This window comes from Gossypium hirsutum, chromosome A08 (assembly GCF_007990345.1).
Source record: "Gossypium hirsutum isolate 1008001.06 chromosome A08, Gossypium_hirsutum_v2.1, whole genome shotgun sequence".
Taxonomy (NCBI): Eukaryota; Viridiplantae; Streptophyta; class Magnoliopsida; order Malvales; family Malvaceae; genus Gossypium; species Gossypium hirsutum.
Genome location: NC_053431.1, coordinates 75261767 through 75278185, shown reverse-complemented (window position 1 = coordinate 75278185; position 16419 = coordinate 75261767). Strand labels below are relative to the sequence as shown.

Sequence of the window (16419 nt, the reverse complement as noted above, 5' to 3'; positions counted from 1 at the left end):
TCACACATTCATAATTACATATTCTAGACAATAAATATCACATTCAAACATTTCGGTGACTCGGTTTAGCGGTCCCGAAACCACTTCCCGACTAGGGTCAATTTTGGGCTGTCACAGAGCTTCTCACCACCACCACCACCTGTTTTTGCAGGTGAAAATTACAACATATAGGCTATGAAAATAAAGACATACCTGCAGGCACATGACCTGTGGAATGTGGTCCAAAATGACACTGAGCCACCTCCCCTAAGAGTAAACCCAACCATTGCTCAGATCAGGCAGTATAATAAAGACTGTGCAAAGAAGTACAAGGCCATGTCATGCCTTCAAAGTTGAGTTTCAGATGTGATCTTCATAAGGATAATGGCCTGTGACAGTCCAAAGCAGGCATGGGACAAACTCAATGAGGAGTTTCAAGGATCTGAGAAGACTAGGCAACAGTAACTAATAAACCTGAGAAGGGACTTTGAGAATCTGAGGATGAAGGAGTCAGAGACTGTCAAGCAGTATGTTGAGAGGATAATGGCCACTGTCAACAACATAAGATTGCTTGGGGATGATTTCAATGACCAAAGGGTAGTTGAAAAAGTCAAAACAACCCTGCCAGAGAAGTATGAATCAAAGATCTCTTCCCTGGAGGACTCGAGGGACCTATCAACTATTCCATTGACAGATTTGATAAATGCTCTCTATGCACAAGAGCAAAGAAGAGCAAACAGAATGGAGGAGTATTCTGATGGAGCCTTTCAGGCCAGAGGCAGAGAAAGCTCAAACTCGAGTTCCAACTTCAAAGGTAAGAAGCCTTGGATAGAAAAGAAGGACAAAGGCAAGAAAGAAGCCACCAAAAGAAAGTTTCCACTTTGTGCTCATTGCAAGAAGACCAATCACCTTGAAAAAAATTACTGGTACAAGCCTGACATTCAGTATAGAGGGTGCAAACAGCTTGGACACACTGAAAAGGTGTGTAAAAACAAACCAAAACCACAGCTACACCATCAAAATCAAGCTCAGACTGCTGAAGATGTTGAAGCACAGGAAGAGCATGTCTTCACAGCTTCTTGTTTTGCAAGCTCGAGCAAGGTTAGCAAGATGTGGTTGATTGATAGTGGGTGTACTCATCACATGGCTTCAAACAGAAGCATGTTCAAGGAGCTAGACACCACCTTTGTGACCAAAGTCAGAATAGGGAATGGTGAGCTCATAGAGGCCAAAGGTAAAGGCAAGGCAGTGATTGGCACAAAATCAGGAAACAAAACTATCTCTGAGGTTCTCTATGTACCTGACATTGACCAAAATCTGCTAAGTGTTGGTCAGTTATTGGAAAAGGGCTACTCTCTCATTTTTGAAGGCAAGGTGTGTATGATCAAAGATGCTGTTGACCAAGTGTTAGCAACAGTAGCCATGAGTGATCGAAGTTTCACTTTGGATGTAAATCAGCTAGAGCCAAAAACACATGTGGCTTAGGCTGATGAGTCAAGTTTGTGGCATAGGAGGCTAGGCCATGTGAATTACAAGTCACTTGGCCTACTGCACAAAATGAGCCTGGTAGAAGACATGTCCTGCATTGAGCCAAAGAAGGATGTGTGTAAAGTCTATCAGCTTGACAAGCAGACCAGACTGCCCTTTCTTGCCAACAAAGCATGGAGAGCTCAAGAGAGGCTCCAGTTGGTTCATACAGACATCTGTGGACCCCTGAAGACCACTTCCCCAAATGGGAACAGGTACTTTGCACTCTTTATTAATGATTGCACTAGGTTCTGTTGGGTAACTTTTTTGAAGCGAAAGTCAAATGTTGCTAACTTCTTTTGCAAATTCAAGGCTTTGGCTGAAAACCAAGCGAACTGTAAGCTAAAATGCTTAAGGTCAGATAATGGGACTGAGTATGTGACTCAAAAGTTCCAAAAGATATGTGATGATGCTGAAATTTTTCATCAGCTAACAACCATCTACACACCACAACAAAATGGTGTCTGTGAGAGGAAGAACAGAACAGTTCTTGATATGGCCAGGTGCCTTTTGTTTGAGGCTAAAATGCCTAACAATTTTTGGGCTGAGGCAGTAAACTCTTTAGTTTACTTGCTGAACAGACTTCCAACTAATGCAGTGAAAGGAAAAACACCCTTTGAAGCTTGGTTTGGACAAAAACCATCAGTGTCACACTTGAGGGTATTTGGTTGTTTGTGCTATGCACTGGTTCTAGCAAAGAAAAGGACTAAGATTGAAAAAAGGTCCATGCCAGGGGTGTTTGTAGGCTACAGCAGTGTGAAGAAAGGTTATATGATCTTTGATCCATTGACCAAGAAGATCATTGTGAGCAGAGATGTAAAGTTTAATGAAGAAGGGTATTGGAAATGGGATGGAACTAATGCAAGCCCACTTGAGGAAGAACAGAATAGTCCTAACATGCAGCCTAGTGAAATTGAACTGAAGCTGAAGATGACTATGATGATGCACCTATTCGAGGCACTAGAACTCTGGCAGATATCTATGAAAGGTGTGTTATGACCATAGTTGAGCCATCCTGCTATGCTGAAGCTGTAAAAGAGAAATGTTGGCAAGAGGCTATGGAGGCTGAATTGAAGATGATTCAGAAGAATGATACTTGGGAGCTGGTCAATAGGCCAAAAAATAGAAAAGTCATTGGTGTTAAATGAGTGTTCAGAACCAAGACAAATTCAGATGGGTCTCAGAACAAACACAAGGCCAGGTTGGTTGTGAAGGGCTACAGTCAGCAACAAGGGGTCGATTTCTTTGAAACCTTTGCACCTGTTGCAAGGTTAGATACCATAAGGTTGCTATTTGCCTTAGTAGCTCAGAAACAGTGGAAAGTGCACCAATTAGATGTGAAATCAGCTTTTCTAAATGGACTTCTCAAGGAAGAAATCTTCATTGAGCAACCTGAAGGATTTGAGGTCCTAGGTGAAGAACACAAGGTCTTCAAGTTCAAAAAGGCCCTGTATGGCTTGAAACAGGCTCCAAGAGCCTGGTATGATAGAATTGATGCCTACTTGTCAAGGCTCAGGTTCACAAAAAGTATAAGTGAGCCCACTCTTTATATCAATAAGGATGAAAAGGAGACCCTGCTAATTGTGTCATTGTATGTTGATGACCTGCTAGACACTGGCAGCAAAGATGAACTAATTGAAAACTTTAAGAAGCAAATGCAAGACATTTTTGAGATGACTGATCTTGGTTTGATGACATACTTCTTTGGTATGGAGGTAAATCAGGAAGAACAAGGGATTTTCATAAGCCAGCAAGCCTTTGTACTAAAAGTTCTAAGCAAATTCTGCATGTCAAAGTGCAAACCTGCTAGCACACCAGTTGCACTAGGAGAGAAGCTGTCAAGCACAAGTGAGCACGATCGAGTTCATGAAATGGGGTACAGAAGTTTGGTTGCTTGCTTGCTATACCTAACAGAAACAAGGCCAAACATCCTATATGCTGTTGGCTTACTCTCAAAGTTCATGCACTGCTGCAATGTTGCACATTTTAAAGTAGCAAAGAGGGTCCTAAGATGTGACAGCCCTAAATTGACCCTAGTCGAAAAGTGGTTTCGGGACCGCTAAACCGAGTCACCGAAGTATTTGAATATAATATTTATTTCTAAAATATGTGAATATGAATGTGTGAAAGTTTTAAGCTTCGATTTAGTCGATTGCATGTGAATTTAGTTAATAGGACTTATTTGTGACACTTTTGAAATGTGATAGGTTAATCTATAAGGATCTATTAATGCATGTTAGAAAATGCTTGTACTTGCATGTCAAATTACCCAAAATTTTAGGTAGTGGCCGGCCATGCTATAGGTTAAAACATATTATAAACATTTTGTGTTAAAATTTTGTGTTAGAAATAATAAAATAAAAGGTTAGTAATAAAGTAATGGAAATTGGGGGGTGATGAAAACAAAGTGAGAGTTTGGTTCTTCTTGGCCGAAAAACCAAGTAAAAGAAAGAAAGAAAGGTTTGAAGAAGTTCGGCCATGCTTGTAACTAGGTTGAGGTATGTTTGATGCTATTCCATGAAATTCATGCATATTTTTAGTTGTTAGTTTGAATTCTACCTAGCCCATGGTTTAAATTTTTGCTATTTGATGGAGATGATACTCGGGCCATGGATGTTGTCTTTCTTGGTTGGTGTTTGATGTTGTGGTGATGAGGCATGAAGATGATTGAGTTTGAGTGCTTAATAAAAAGGATTGGATGTGAGTGTGTATGAGAATTTGAAAAGGATGGGTCTTAGCAACTTCATGAGGTGTTTGGCCATGGTGCTAAAATGTTGTATTTGTGTTTAAACTTAAAATTGTTTAGTTATATGGTTAGTATGGGTAAATGTTAAGTGTTAAATGAAATGGAAATGATATCATATTGGAATATGTATATTCGACCACATGAATGAATACATAGATTGATGTTGCATATATTCGGCCTTTAATTAAGGATGTAGGTGATAGTGATAGATTGAAGTTGCACATTCGGCTATAGGTAAGCATATTGATGATTTTATCTTGACTTAGATAATCGGCTAAAGGAGAATATTGGCTAATATGTTGAATTTGATTCATGATTTCATATATATATGACTCTAATGTCTAATGTATATATGGGCTAAGTACCCTGAGTTTCTCTTTGATGTTCAAAATGATTAAATCAATTTATTTGTTAAATTAAGCTCAAGAGCAAAGGGGAACTAAATCTGATAAAGGAAAGGAAAAAGTAATTAAATAGCCGTTGAAGTCATTCGACAACATCCGAGGTAAGTCTTCGAGTAATGGAACTTAGTTTATGATTTGATTAAGTCATGACATATAAGCATAACAAATAAACGGTGATATAATGATTCTACTTGAATTATATATTGAGGTAATTGGTTTATACTTATGACGGGCAGCCGAATGCGTATAGAGATCATGTTATAAAGCAAATCAAAATCATACCCTTTGTATGTGGCTATTGAGCCGAAAATGGTAATGGTTGATAAGTGTCTTGTGTTTGAGTTCTAGTAATGAAAATGAAATATAGAGGTGTTATGATTTATTGATATATGTGCATGATTATTCGGATGATAACCGGACTAAGATCCGAAGGCATTTGTGCGAGTTACTATATCCGGGCCAAGTCCCGAAGGCATTTGCGCGAGTTATTATATCCGGGCTAAGTCCCGAAGGCATTTGGGCAAGTTGCTATATCCGGCTAAATCCCGAAGGTACTTGGGTTTGGAAATGAGCGATCTTGCTGTAATAATTTCAATTAATACGCTCATAAAATCCAAACGATAAGGTATGTTTCGTATATGCATCGGAAAGTTGATTCCTTTTAAATAGTATTCGCTCAATTGATTAACAAACTTCCGGCCTTAGTTAGGTTTGATCCCCTGTGTATGAATATACTGGTTGAAGCGTGAAGTAAGTATGATTTTGGGAATATGCGTATATGCAATTATTCATTTAATCATATGAACGCTATACTTTAGTCGTAAATAATTTCATTACTTAAACTTACTAAGTATTGAAATGCTTATTCTGTTGCTTTGATTCTCTGTTTTATAGATTTTGTTCGTCAGCTATCGGACTCGGGAGTGTCAAAGTCGAAGTCGTCCACACTATCAAAGCCCTTTTGGTACTCTTTTAGTTGAACTTTGATAATGGCATGTATAGGACTGACCTTTGTTGTTAATCAAGTACCTTTTGGTAATGTATATATTCGGATAGCCATGCGAAAATGGCTTATATATATTTTGAGCATAGCATTATAATCATTTGTATATTGTTCATTGAGTAGTATGGAAATGCTTGGTAATAATTAGCCATTGGAATGGTTAATCACGATCATTTTGGTGCTATGTATGACAAATGGCTAGTTGATTCATGGAAAACTATGAAATAGGTGAAATTTACCTTAAACTAGATGCTGACAGCAGCAGTGATGTGAGTTTGAAAAATCACTAAAAATATTAGAAATGTAATTAAATAATGAATAAATATGTAATCTAATCTTGATGAGTCTATTTTCATATGAAAGAAACGGAACGACCATATGAGCCGTATTTTATGAGATGTTTAAGTTTTCGTGAAACGGGGCCAGAGCGATTTCTGGATCCCCTGTTCTGACTTTGGAAATTCACTATAAATTAACCAGAGATAATTAGAAGTCATGCTTTATATGTACAGGTTCCTTTTTGAGTCTAGTTTTATTAGAAACAAATGGCATAAGTATTGAAGCCCTGTACAGGGAAATATCTAAGTCGTAATGCATGAAGGTCAGAGTAGTCGAACCCTGAAACAGGGGAGACTTTAACTAATAAACTGTACTAATTGGCCCAACCAAAAATTCTAGAAAAAAAATTGTAGATGGATATATGAGTCTAGTTTCAGGAAAAATTTACGGAATCGGTTTTCAAGTTTTGGAACTTGAGATATGATTTTTAAAGTGACTGTGATGCAGTTAGCCAGCTTGTCTGGAAATTTTAAAATGAACTATGTAAGCAAATGAATTAAGTCCGTTAACACCCCGTGTTCGACTCCGGTAACGGTCTCGGGTCGGGTACGGGGCGTTACATAAGATATGTCAAAGGGACTTTGAATTTTGGTGTGAAGTTTGGAAGGTCAAAGGAGCTGAAACTTGTTGGTTATTCAGATAGTGACTGGGCTGGTTCAGTTGATGACATGAGAGCACATCAGGCTACTTCTTTAGTCTAGGTTCAAGTGTTTTCAGTTGGAGTTCAAAGAAGCAACAAACACTAGCTCAATCCACTGCAGAGGCTGAGTATATTGCAGCTGCTACTGCTGTTAACTAAGCCGTTTGGCTTAGAAAGTTATTGGATGACTTAAATGCTAGACAAATGGAAGCAACTGAAATTAAGGTTGACAACCAGTCTGCTGTTGCCATTGCCAAGAACCCTGTGTTCCATGGTAAAACAAAACATTTCAAGATCAGGTATCACTTTGTAAGAGAAGCTGAACTTGGTAAGGAAATCTGCTTGGTACATTGTTATTCGAGGGATCAGCTTGCTGATGTTCTGACCAAGCCATTGGCTGCTGGAAGGTTCGAATGTTTAAGGAAAGAGATTGGAGTTTGTTGCCTTGTAGCCAAGGAGGAGTGTTCAAAGGTGGCAACTACAGCAGCAACATGCATGCAACCATGCAATCATGCACGAGCATGCAACTGACCGAGCATCACAGTTGAAGCATGCTATTTTCCAAGGAGTAATTCGATTGGCATGTCCATGTGACAGTTGACTTTTGTTGTTTTAATGTAACCTTTTGTATTTGCTAAGGTTTAGTTAGATACTTTGCTATTTTAGTAGTTGTTTAGTAAATCATTATGATGATTTAACAGGTTATTTACTTGCACAAGCAAGCTTTGTTTTTTACCAATGTAATCCATCTACTTATGTACATGTAATTTTGAACTTTTCAAGTAACAAGCATAGCCAACTTGTTCTCTCATTTTGTTCATCCGATTTTGCTTCTGTTTTGAGCTTTCAAACACAAAATTTCTTTGCTTTGTTTCATTGATCATTTGATTGAAACTTAACACATACTTTATCCGGGTTTATTACTTTGTTGCTCCAGTTTCAACAAGAGATTCATATTTTACCCGGGTAAAATAGATCTGTTTCTCTTCCTGTGTGAAAAACTCAACAATTCCAAAATATCTGACAAAGCCCTTTGTCTTTACTTGTGTTTGTTCGACTTTTTACTTGCTTCTCCAGAATTTTGCGAGATTATCTTTTTGCTAATGGTTACATAACTTGTGGTTCAGAAACAAATGAGGTATTAACTTAAGCTTGATTTCCTCCTCTTTCTTGAGATAGGAAAGTAGGGCGATCTAAAACCACTCAGTTAGCAGATACATTTATCTGTTTCTTTTGGCTGCAAAGCATTAACTTGTTGAAATGCTGTGTTCTAGGTACATGCGTGCTATAGATCTCTGCCTATGCCAATAACTTCCCACAAATTTGGATCCATTGATCCTATTTCTGGGAAAGAGACTGATGATGACAAAGTGCTATTTGTATCAAGGGTTTTCTGGAGAAGGAAATCAAACATTGTTGTTGCTGCAAACTCTAGTGGATGTATTGAAGTGTTGCAGATGATTTAAGGAGAAGCTTGATAGCTTGTTCTCATTTTTTGAACCTCACGGTTGCCAACATTTCTACTAGAAACTTATCAGTAAGCAGTGAAGCCATCCTGGGTTCAGGCCAAGTATATTATAGGGCTTTAATGCATAGAATAGACTAGGCCGAGTAAAGCCAGACAAAATGAGTTGTGGTTCCAAATCATCAAAAATTGGGCAGGACGAGATTCCACTGAAACTTTCACACGCTGAACAACCTGGAATGTCGTGATGCCACCATGGTCCCCAAGATATAGAACACTCGACTGTAAATATGGGAAAGCAAAGTTGAGATAGAAAACTCTTCTATGAGATGCTTTCCATCATGATGATTCCTGGAGCAAGATTTCTTTTAACTGGGTTTGTTTATGATATAATTTACGGGATTCTATGGTTCTCATTTTGTTGTAACTAACATTCTGTCAATCTATGTTGCCAATGGTTTATCCCTGATCTACAGATTTTGATGTATATGATAATTTTGGCTGTAAGATCAAGCGTATAACTCTTTCGTTATTTGGTTGCCATATTTTTTAAACTGGTTTCACTCAACAATTATAGAAGATTTGTTTATTAAGTTATTTGCAACTTTTCTAGTAGAAATCAGCCAAATGTTTAGAAAAATAGATCATTTTTGACAATCCCACAGCTGAAAAGAAGATTTTCATCATCAAAATTGAACGAGAAAGATTAAGACTGTATTTAGGAGGAAAAAAAACCTTCATAAAACAAGAAGAAAAATGGGTATTGATGACGAAATGCATCTATCCAACGATAAAACTAAAGTGTTGCTATTATTGTAACTACAAGTTTATGATGAAAAAATGAAAAAAAAAATAGAAAAGAAGACGCAGTCTCTTTTGGCCAAAATGTTTGATAGAATACCTGCAACCCTGTTCATGAGTGTGGCGATTAATGGATGATAAACATAGTACAATGTTCACCTCTGATAGTGTATTTTAATCCGAGGTCTCACCAGCTGCTAATCTTAGCCGATCAGTGCTCAACGACCTCGTCATTGATTTTAACCGACTTACTCTCACATTCTTTACACTCTGAACACGAGGTAATGGCGGTTGTGTAGGTTTTCCATTAGGTATCCCTGCATAATCATATTCCAACACTGGCTTCAGTTGAGGAATTTGTTAGTGTACAAAAATGAAAGTAGAAATTACCATATTTATGACCTGTACTCTTTCTGGCCGCCTTCACATTACTGTTTCTCTTCATCTGTAAAATTTTCTTCTCTGGAATCCGGGTGCAAACTGATCTCCTTTGTGGCGTTGAATCCAAATGGATTGATCTCTGTTCTTGAATCTCAGAATACACCGATTTTCCATCAGAGTCCGCAGATTTTGCATCACTAGCTGCTATCAATGGATCATCAACTGTTGAATTCATGTCTTCTCTGGAAGTTGAGGCTGCTCCCTCTCCATTCTTATCCATGCTGTTCAAAATAGTTTTGTCTTTCTCTGCAAGCCTATAAGCAAACATTTGAAACGGTATTTGTGCCACTGATAATGAATTGAAACTCCCATTGGCAGCAAACTTTTTCAAGAACCATGACTCTATCTCACAATAATCTGAGACCGGTGATCGAGCATCGGGCTCATCATGGTCAGGGTTCATCACGATAAACTTCTTTACATATCGTAAAATCCGACAAATCGATGAGAAGCTTGGACGTTGATTCGGATCAGAGTGCCAGCATCTTTTGGTTAAGTTGGCAAGGTATTTAGGCGCAGTGTAGGGAAACAAAGGCCTCTCCCCTGCTCTAATATTTCGACTCACCTTATCCCCTTGAAGATGTCCATCTTCGAATGGCACTTTCCCAGTCAAGAGCTCAAAGCAAAGCATCCCAAAACTGTAAACATCTGCTTTCTCAGTGCACTTAAAGCTGGTGCCATTCCCTGGCAGGCAATGCTCTGGCTCTTGCAAAACTTCCGGAGCATACCAAATGCAAGGCTTGGTCTCATTCGGTTTCAGAGAAGAACCGGTCGTAGTTTTGACAGTGGATAAACCATAACCCGAGATTTTCAACTGGAAATAATCGTCAGTACTGTTTCTAGCTTTGAGAAAGATATTAGAAGGGTTTAAATCTCCATGGTATATCTTCTGTGAGTGAAGATATTCCATTCCTCTTGCAATCTGAAACATGAGATCAACCACGACAGGAAGGCAAAACGAGACCCTCCGTTTGGAGCCACTCATGTAATAAGTAAGATCCTTGTTCACCAGCTCTTGAACCAGCAATACTTCTTTTTTTTCCTCATCGTAGAACCCGCAAAGGTATTGCAATATATTGGGATGTGAAAGTGAAAGAAGGGTGGAGATTTCAGAGGCTGATGTTTCAACATCCCCGAAGAAGTTTCTCAATGCAAAGCTATCACCCAGCCACTGGATTTCCTTGTACTGTCCCCCAACTCGTCGCCTCACTACGTAATCCCCTCCATTCAAGATTGAACTTGGGAAGAGTTTGCCAATACAACCCTCTGATCCAATGATTTTCTTGATCAACAAGTCAGCCAGACGCTGCTGAGTTTTGGTTGTGGATTCCGAACTGCTCTTCTCCCTTAGAGTTTCCACAAGATTCCATCTATCTTCTCTCCAAGCACGCTCGAAACGACTACAAATGTCTTGAGGGATCAAGTATTGCTTCCCAAATCGGAACTGGAAAAGTTTGGGGTCATTCCATTCCTTATCGTACTTCATTTTGAGAGCAATTCCCCGCCTTTGCATCTCGCCTCGGTCGCGCCCTGCTGTCTCTCCTGCCGTCTCGATGGCCTCGATGACAACGGGGAAGTGGGAAAGCAAATTGTGGATGTGGTTATTGTTGAATATTGGCAATATCCCACATTAGGAAAAGATAGAAAGGGAGGGGGTTTGGTTTGTTATATATAGAACCCCTCCCCCTTTGGTTGTATCATCCCAAAAATCTTCTCCTTTGTAATATTTCTAGAGGAAATATTAATTTGGTAGTGTCCGAGGACGTAAGCTAAATTGGCCGAACCTCGTTAAAACTCTGGTATTTTATTTCTTATTTGTTTGCTTTTATTTAATAGCTTTATGTTGGTTATATTTATTTAGTTATTATTGCTATAAATATCTAAGTGAGTTCTGTCTAGTTGTTGGGTTTTAAGCGGGACCATTGTGACCCCTCCAATTTAACTGGGAATTTTCTTAGTATAATTGTTGGCATAATAATTATCTAAATATTTCTGATAATATTGTTATTAATATTATCGTCGCTTCCGCAACAATTGGTATCCGAGCCAAGGTTTTGCAGTATGCTCTGTGTTTGCAGCTTAGTCTGATCTTACACATCAGAAACATTTCCTAAAGTTTGTGGGTATTCTGCATTTGGTGGCTATTAAGTAGAAGCTATGGCAAAAATGACAGAAGAAAAACCATCCATATCAACAACTTCCACTTCGTACATTTTACCGAGGATTGGAACTGCAAATACGAGATTTGTAGTGGAAATTTTTGATGGAACAGGTCATTTTGGCATGTGGCAAAGTGAGCTTCTAGATGCCCTCTTTCAACAGGGTCTAGATATTGCCATTGAGGAAGAAAAACCAGAAGGAGTTGATGATAAAGAATGGAAGACCATCAACCGATTGGCATGTGGTACAATTCGATCATGTCTTTCCAGAGAGCAGAAGTATACATTCAGTAAAGAGACTTCTGCAAGTAAATTGTGGAAAGCATTGGAGGAGAAATTCTTGAAGAAGAACAGTCAAAATAAGTTGCATATGAAGAAAAGACTGTTTCGTTTCAATTATGTTCCTGGTACCACGATGAACGAGCACATTACCAATTTTAATCAGCTGGTGGCTGATTTGTTGAATTTGGATGTGACTTTTGAAGACGAAGACTTGGCGTTAATGTTGTTGGGATCGCTTCCTGAGGAGTTTGAGTACCTTGAAACTACTCTACTTCATGGAAAATCGGAAGTAACTTTCAATGAAGTAACTGCTGCATTGTATAGCTATGAACTACGCCGAAAGGATAAGTTGAAAGGTTCAGGTGAAGCAGCAGTGGAAGCATTGGTAACAAGAGGTCGTCAGCAAAGTCAGTCTAATGGGAAGAGAAGAAAGTCCAAAGGTCGAGCTGTTGCCAAAGATGAATGTTCTTTTTGCAAAGAAAAAGGACATTGGAAGAAAGATTGTCCAAAATTGAAGAAAAAAGGGAAGACTCCGCAAGATGCAAATGTTGCAGAATGCAATAGTGAAGCAGAGTCAGACTTTTCTCTTAGTATGACATCTTCAACATTATATGCAGATGAGTGGATCATGGATTCTGGTTGTTCCTATCATATGTGTCCCATTCGGGAATGGTTCTTTGAATTTCAAAAACTAGATGAAGGGGTTGTTTACATGGGTAATGATAACACATGTAAAATAGCCGGGATAGGTTCAATTAAACTGAGGAGTCATGATGGATCTACTAGAATTTTGCGGGATGTACGATATGTCCCAAAGTTGAAGAAGAATCTCATCTCTTTGGGGTCGTTAGAATCTAAAGGCCTAGTTGTGACAATACGAGATGGAGTTCTTAAAGCAACTTCAAGAGCATTGGTGATGTTGAAAGGCATAAGAAAGAACAATCTGTATTACTACCAAGGTAGTACAGTGGTCGGGACAACAGCAGCAGCAATTTCGAGTACCAAGAAGGACGCTGAGGCAACACAGCTGTGGCATATGCGTTTGGGCCATGCTGGTGAAAAATCCTTGCAAACTCTAGCCAAGCAAGGATTATTGAAAGGTACAAAGACTTGCAAACTTGAATTTTGCGAGCATTGTGTTCTGGGAAAACAACGAAGGGTGAAATTTGGCACTGGGATTCACAATACTAAAGGTATTCTGGATTATGTGCATTCTGATGTATGGGGACCGTCCAAGACTCCATCACCTGGAGGAAGACGTTATTTTGTCACCTTTATTGATGATTTTTCCAGACGAGTTTGGGTGTTTCCTATGAAGAACAAAGATGAGGTGCTTGAAGTTTTCCTTAAGTGGAAAACTAAAGTTGAAAATCAGACAGGAAGGAAGATTAAGGTTCTCCGATCAGACAACGGTGGAGAATATAAAAGCGATCCATTCCTGAAGATATGCCAAGATTGTGGCATAGTAAGGCACTTCACCGTAGGTGGAACACCGCAACAGAATGGGGTGGCAGAGCGTATGAATCGAACGCTTGTGGAGAAAGTTCGATGTATGTTATCTAATGCTGGATTAGATAGAAAGTTTTGGACTGAGGCTGTGACGTACGCTCAACATCTCATCAATCATTTGCCATCATCTGCTATAAATGGCAAGACTCCTTTGGAGAAATGGTATGGAAAACCTGCTACTGATTATGACACCTTGCGCATTTTTGGTTCTATTGCATATTATCATGTGAAAGAATCAAAGTTAGATCCAAGAGCAAAGAAGGCTCTATTCATGGGCTTCAATGCTGGTGTTAAGGGATATCGTTTGTGGTGTCTAGAGGCAAAGAAGACGATAATCAGTAGGGATGTTACCTTTCATGAATCTGCCATGTTGAATAAGGTAAATCCAGAAGGAGTGAGTAGTACTTCACAGCAGGTGGAGTGTACTCCGCAGCAGGTGGAGTTTGAGCAGAGTGTGGTAATTCCAGCAAAAGGTACCACTAGTGATTCTTCATTGGCAGATGCAGAGTCAGATGAGGAAGAGGTTTCTACCCAAGAACCTCAACAGCAATCAGAGCCAATTGCAGTCAGAAGGCAGAGACGAGAAATTCAGAAACCTGCTCGTTTCACTGACATGGTAGCTTATGCACTTCCAGTTGTTGATAATATTCCATCCACTTACACCGAAGCCATTCAGAGTTTAGAGAATAATAGATGGTTAGGTGCAATGGAAGAGGAAATGCAATCTCTAGAGAAAAACAAGACGTGGAAGCTGGCACAACTACCAAAAGGGAAGAAGGCGATTGGTTGCAAATTTGAAGACACTATTGAAGTTTGTGTTATGAGAAGATGTTCGAAGATGTGGAATATCGCCAAGGTGGAGATTTGTTGAATATTGGCAATATCCCACATTAGGAAAAGATAGAAAGGGAGGGGGTTTGGTTTGTTATATATAGAACCCCTCCCCCTTTGGTTGTATCATCCCAAAAATCTTCTCCTTTGTAATATTTCTAGAGGAAATATTAATTTGGTAGTGTCCGAGGACGTAAGCTAAATTGGCCGAACCTCGTTAAAACTCTGGTATTTTATTTCTTATTTGTTTGCTTTTATTTAATAGCTTTATGTTGGTTATATTTATTTAGTTATTATTGCTATAAATATCTAAGTGAGTTCTGTCTAGTTGTTGGGTTTTAAGCGGGACCATTGTGACCCCTCCAATTTAACTGGGAATTTTCTTAGTATAATTGTTGGCATAATAATTATCTAAATATTTCTGATAATATTGTTATTAATATTATCGTCGCTTCCGCAACAGTTATGGACGCAATCCTTATTCTGGTGGAGGTTGATTGCTTTAACCCACCAGTCTCTCTTGTCCATACTTTGTCGGACATAAACTTCACCCTCTTTGAAGATCCTTTGAAGCTCTTTGAATGGTTGTTCGAGGGCGTTCCATTTGGTGTTCTTCTCGTCTAGTTGGAGGTTCAGCTTTATCTCCTCGGCGATTGTATTGAAAGCCGAACCGAAGATATCAAACAATAAACAGCACTGGCGTCGATTGATTTGAGAATCATCTTGTAAAACCATGAGAGCACCCAAACTTCCCAAAACCTCACCAATCTGCCTGAAGTGCTCCATTTAAAACCAAACTCTATGGACAATTCCCTTCGAATAAAATCACAAGGGTGCTGTCGAATCTTGGAGATGAAACCCCAGAATCAACAGCCCCCAAACACCAGGCCTGCACGTATATATATATATTTAAAATGGTTATTTAACCAAAAGCACATTTGGGATGATCCCAAGAAATATTTAAAGAAAAAAAAACAAAAATTAAGGGCCTTAATGGAAAATAAATGTTTTAAACCATATATGCAGACCTCTCAGTGACAAGTCTCTCTTTTCAACGCCAACTTTCCCTTTTGACTATGCTCTTCTAGAATCCCAAAATTTTGATCTGATGAAGAAAATATTCCATTTTTATTCCATAGAAGAGAAGAGAACATAAACACAGAAAAAAAAAATCAACAATGAAAATGAAAATGATGTGCTAACAAAAAGGAAAAGAAATGAAAAGAAAGCTGACCATTCAAGCAATATCCGTCAAATAGCACCTAGATTGAAGAACCTGACCAACTTTTTTTGTTCTTTTAGAAAAGAAATCTTAAAGCTTTGAATGTTTGGGAATTATAGGAAGATAAAAAAATGTCAGCTGGAAACGTAAACAACCAAGCCAAGAACCTGAAATCTCTCAAAAAAAACATTTTGTAACGAAAACAACAAGGGACAATAACTGTAGATGGAATAACATAACAGAAAATAAAGGACAACAAAGAACAACATGGTTATCCAGAGTCAACTATAAACTTCAAAAATCACGTCCATCGAGTATCTGTTTCTAATCTATTTATAAATATTCTCCGCGATTTTCGTCTTTTCTTATGCTTAAATTTTTTTTTTTCAAAAAACTGTTACTCTCTTCAAAGGTCGTCCTAGAAAAAAGGTAATAGAAGCTTGTACGATGTCGTTTGGCAAGGATTTTAGCTGCCATTTTATATAAATATATAAAATAATAATGACGTGATTGTGATACATGTTTTTATTTTAAAATTATATTACAATTCCCAGATTATTGTATAAATAAATGATAAATGTGATTGTGTGCTCCTGATTTAAGAACTAAAATTAGAATATAAATATTAAATTAATCTCTCTGTTTTTTCATGTACAAAGAGTTGAAAGATTGTTGGAACTTGTTATTATTCAACCCCTCTTCTTTTGGAATAATTACCAACTTCATGATGTCAAGTCAACAGCGAAACTATTATTTTAAAAAGGAGCTAATCCACTAATTAAGGAACCAGCCTAACTTCGGATAAATAATAAATTTGATTAGTGAAACTTTGTATTAACCTATAAGAAAAGCCAACTCGAAAGTGAAATATAATTATTTCTCATTAATTTCATGTCCTTCACATATTAAACTTTAGGTTATAATATTTTTCATATTTTTAAAATTTAAATTTTCAAAATTTAGGTAATACTTATTATCTACACCATATTTGACATTTTGAAATAAAAAAAACTATTAATTTAATAGACATGTAAGAAAAAATAACTCAATTTTAATAGAAATTTTTTAATG

At 38.0% G+C, this 16419-nt stretch overlaps 1 protein-coding gene across 1 annotated transcript; it reads right to left on the bottom strand.

Moving 5' to 3' along the window:
* Positions 1-8769: 8769 nt before the first annotated feature.
* LOC107887311 (mitogen-activated protein kinase kinase kinase 7) lies at positions 8770-15707 on the bottom strand. The gene is made up of 5 exons (XM_041074560.1): positions 15361-15707; positions 15155-15231; positions 14590-15015; positions 9295-10946; positions 8770-9221 (listed from the first exon to the last, which is right to left on the bottom strand). Exons 3-5 carry the CDS (start codon positions 14910-14912, stop codon positions 9079-9081), a joined length of 2118 nt encoding a protein of 705 aa, XP_040930494.1. The 5' UTR covers positions 14913-15015; positions 15155-15231; positions 15361-15707; the 3' UTR covers positions 8770-9078.
* Between the last annotated feature and the right edge of the window lie 712 nt (positions 15708-16419).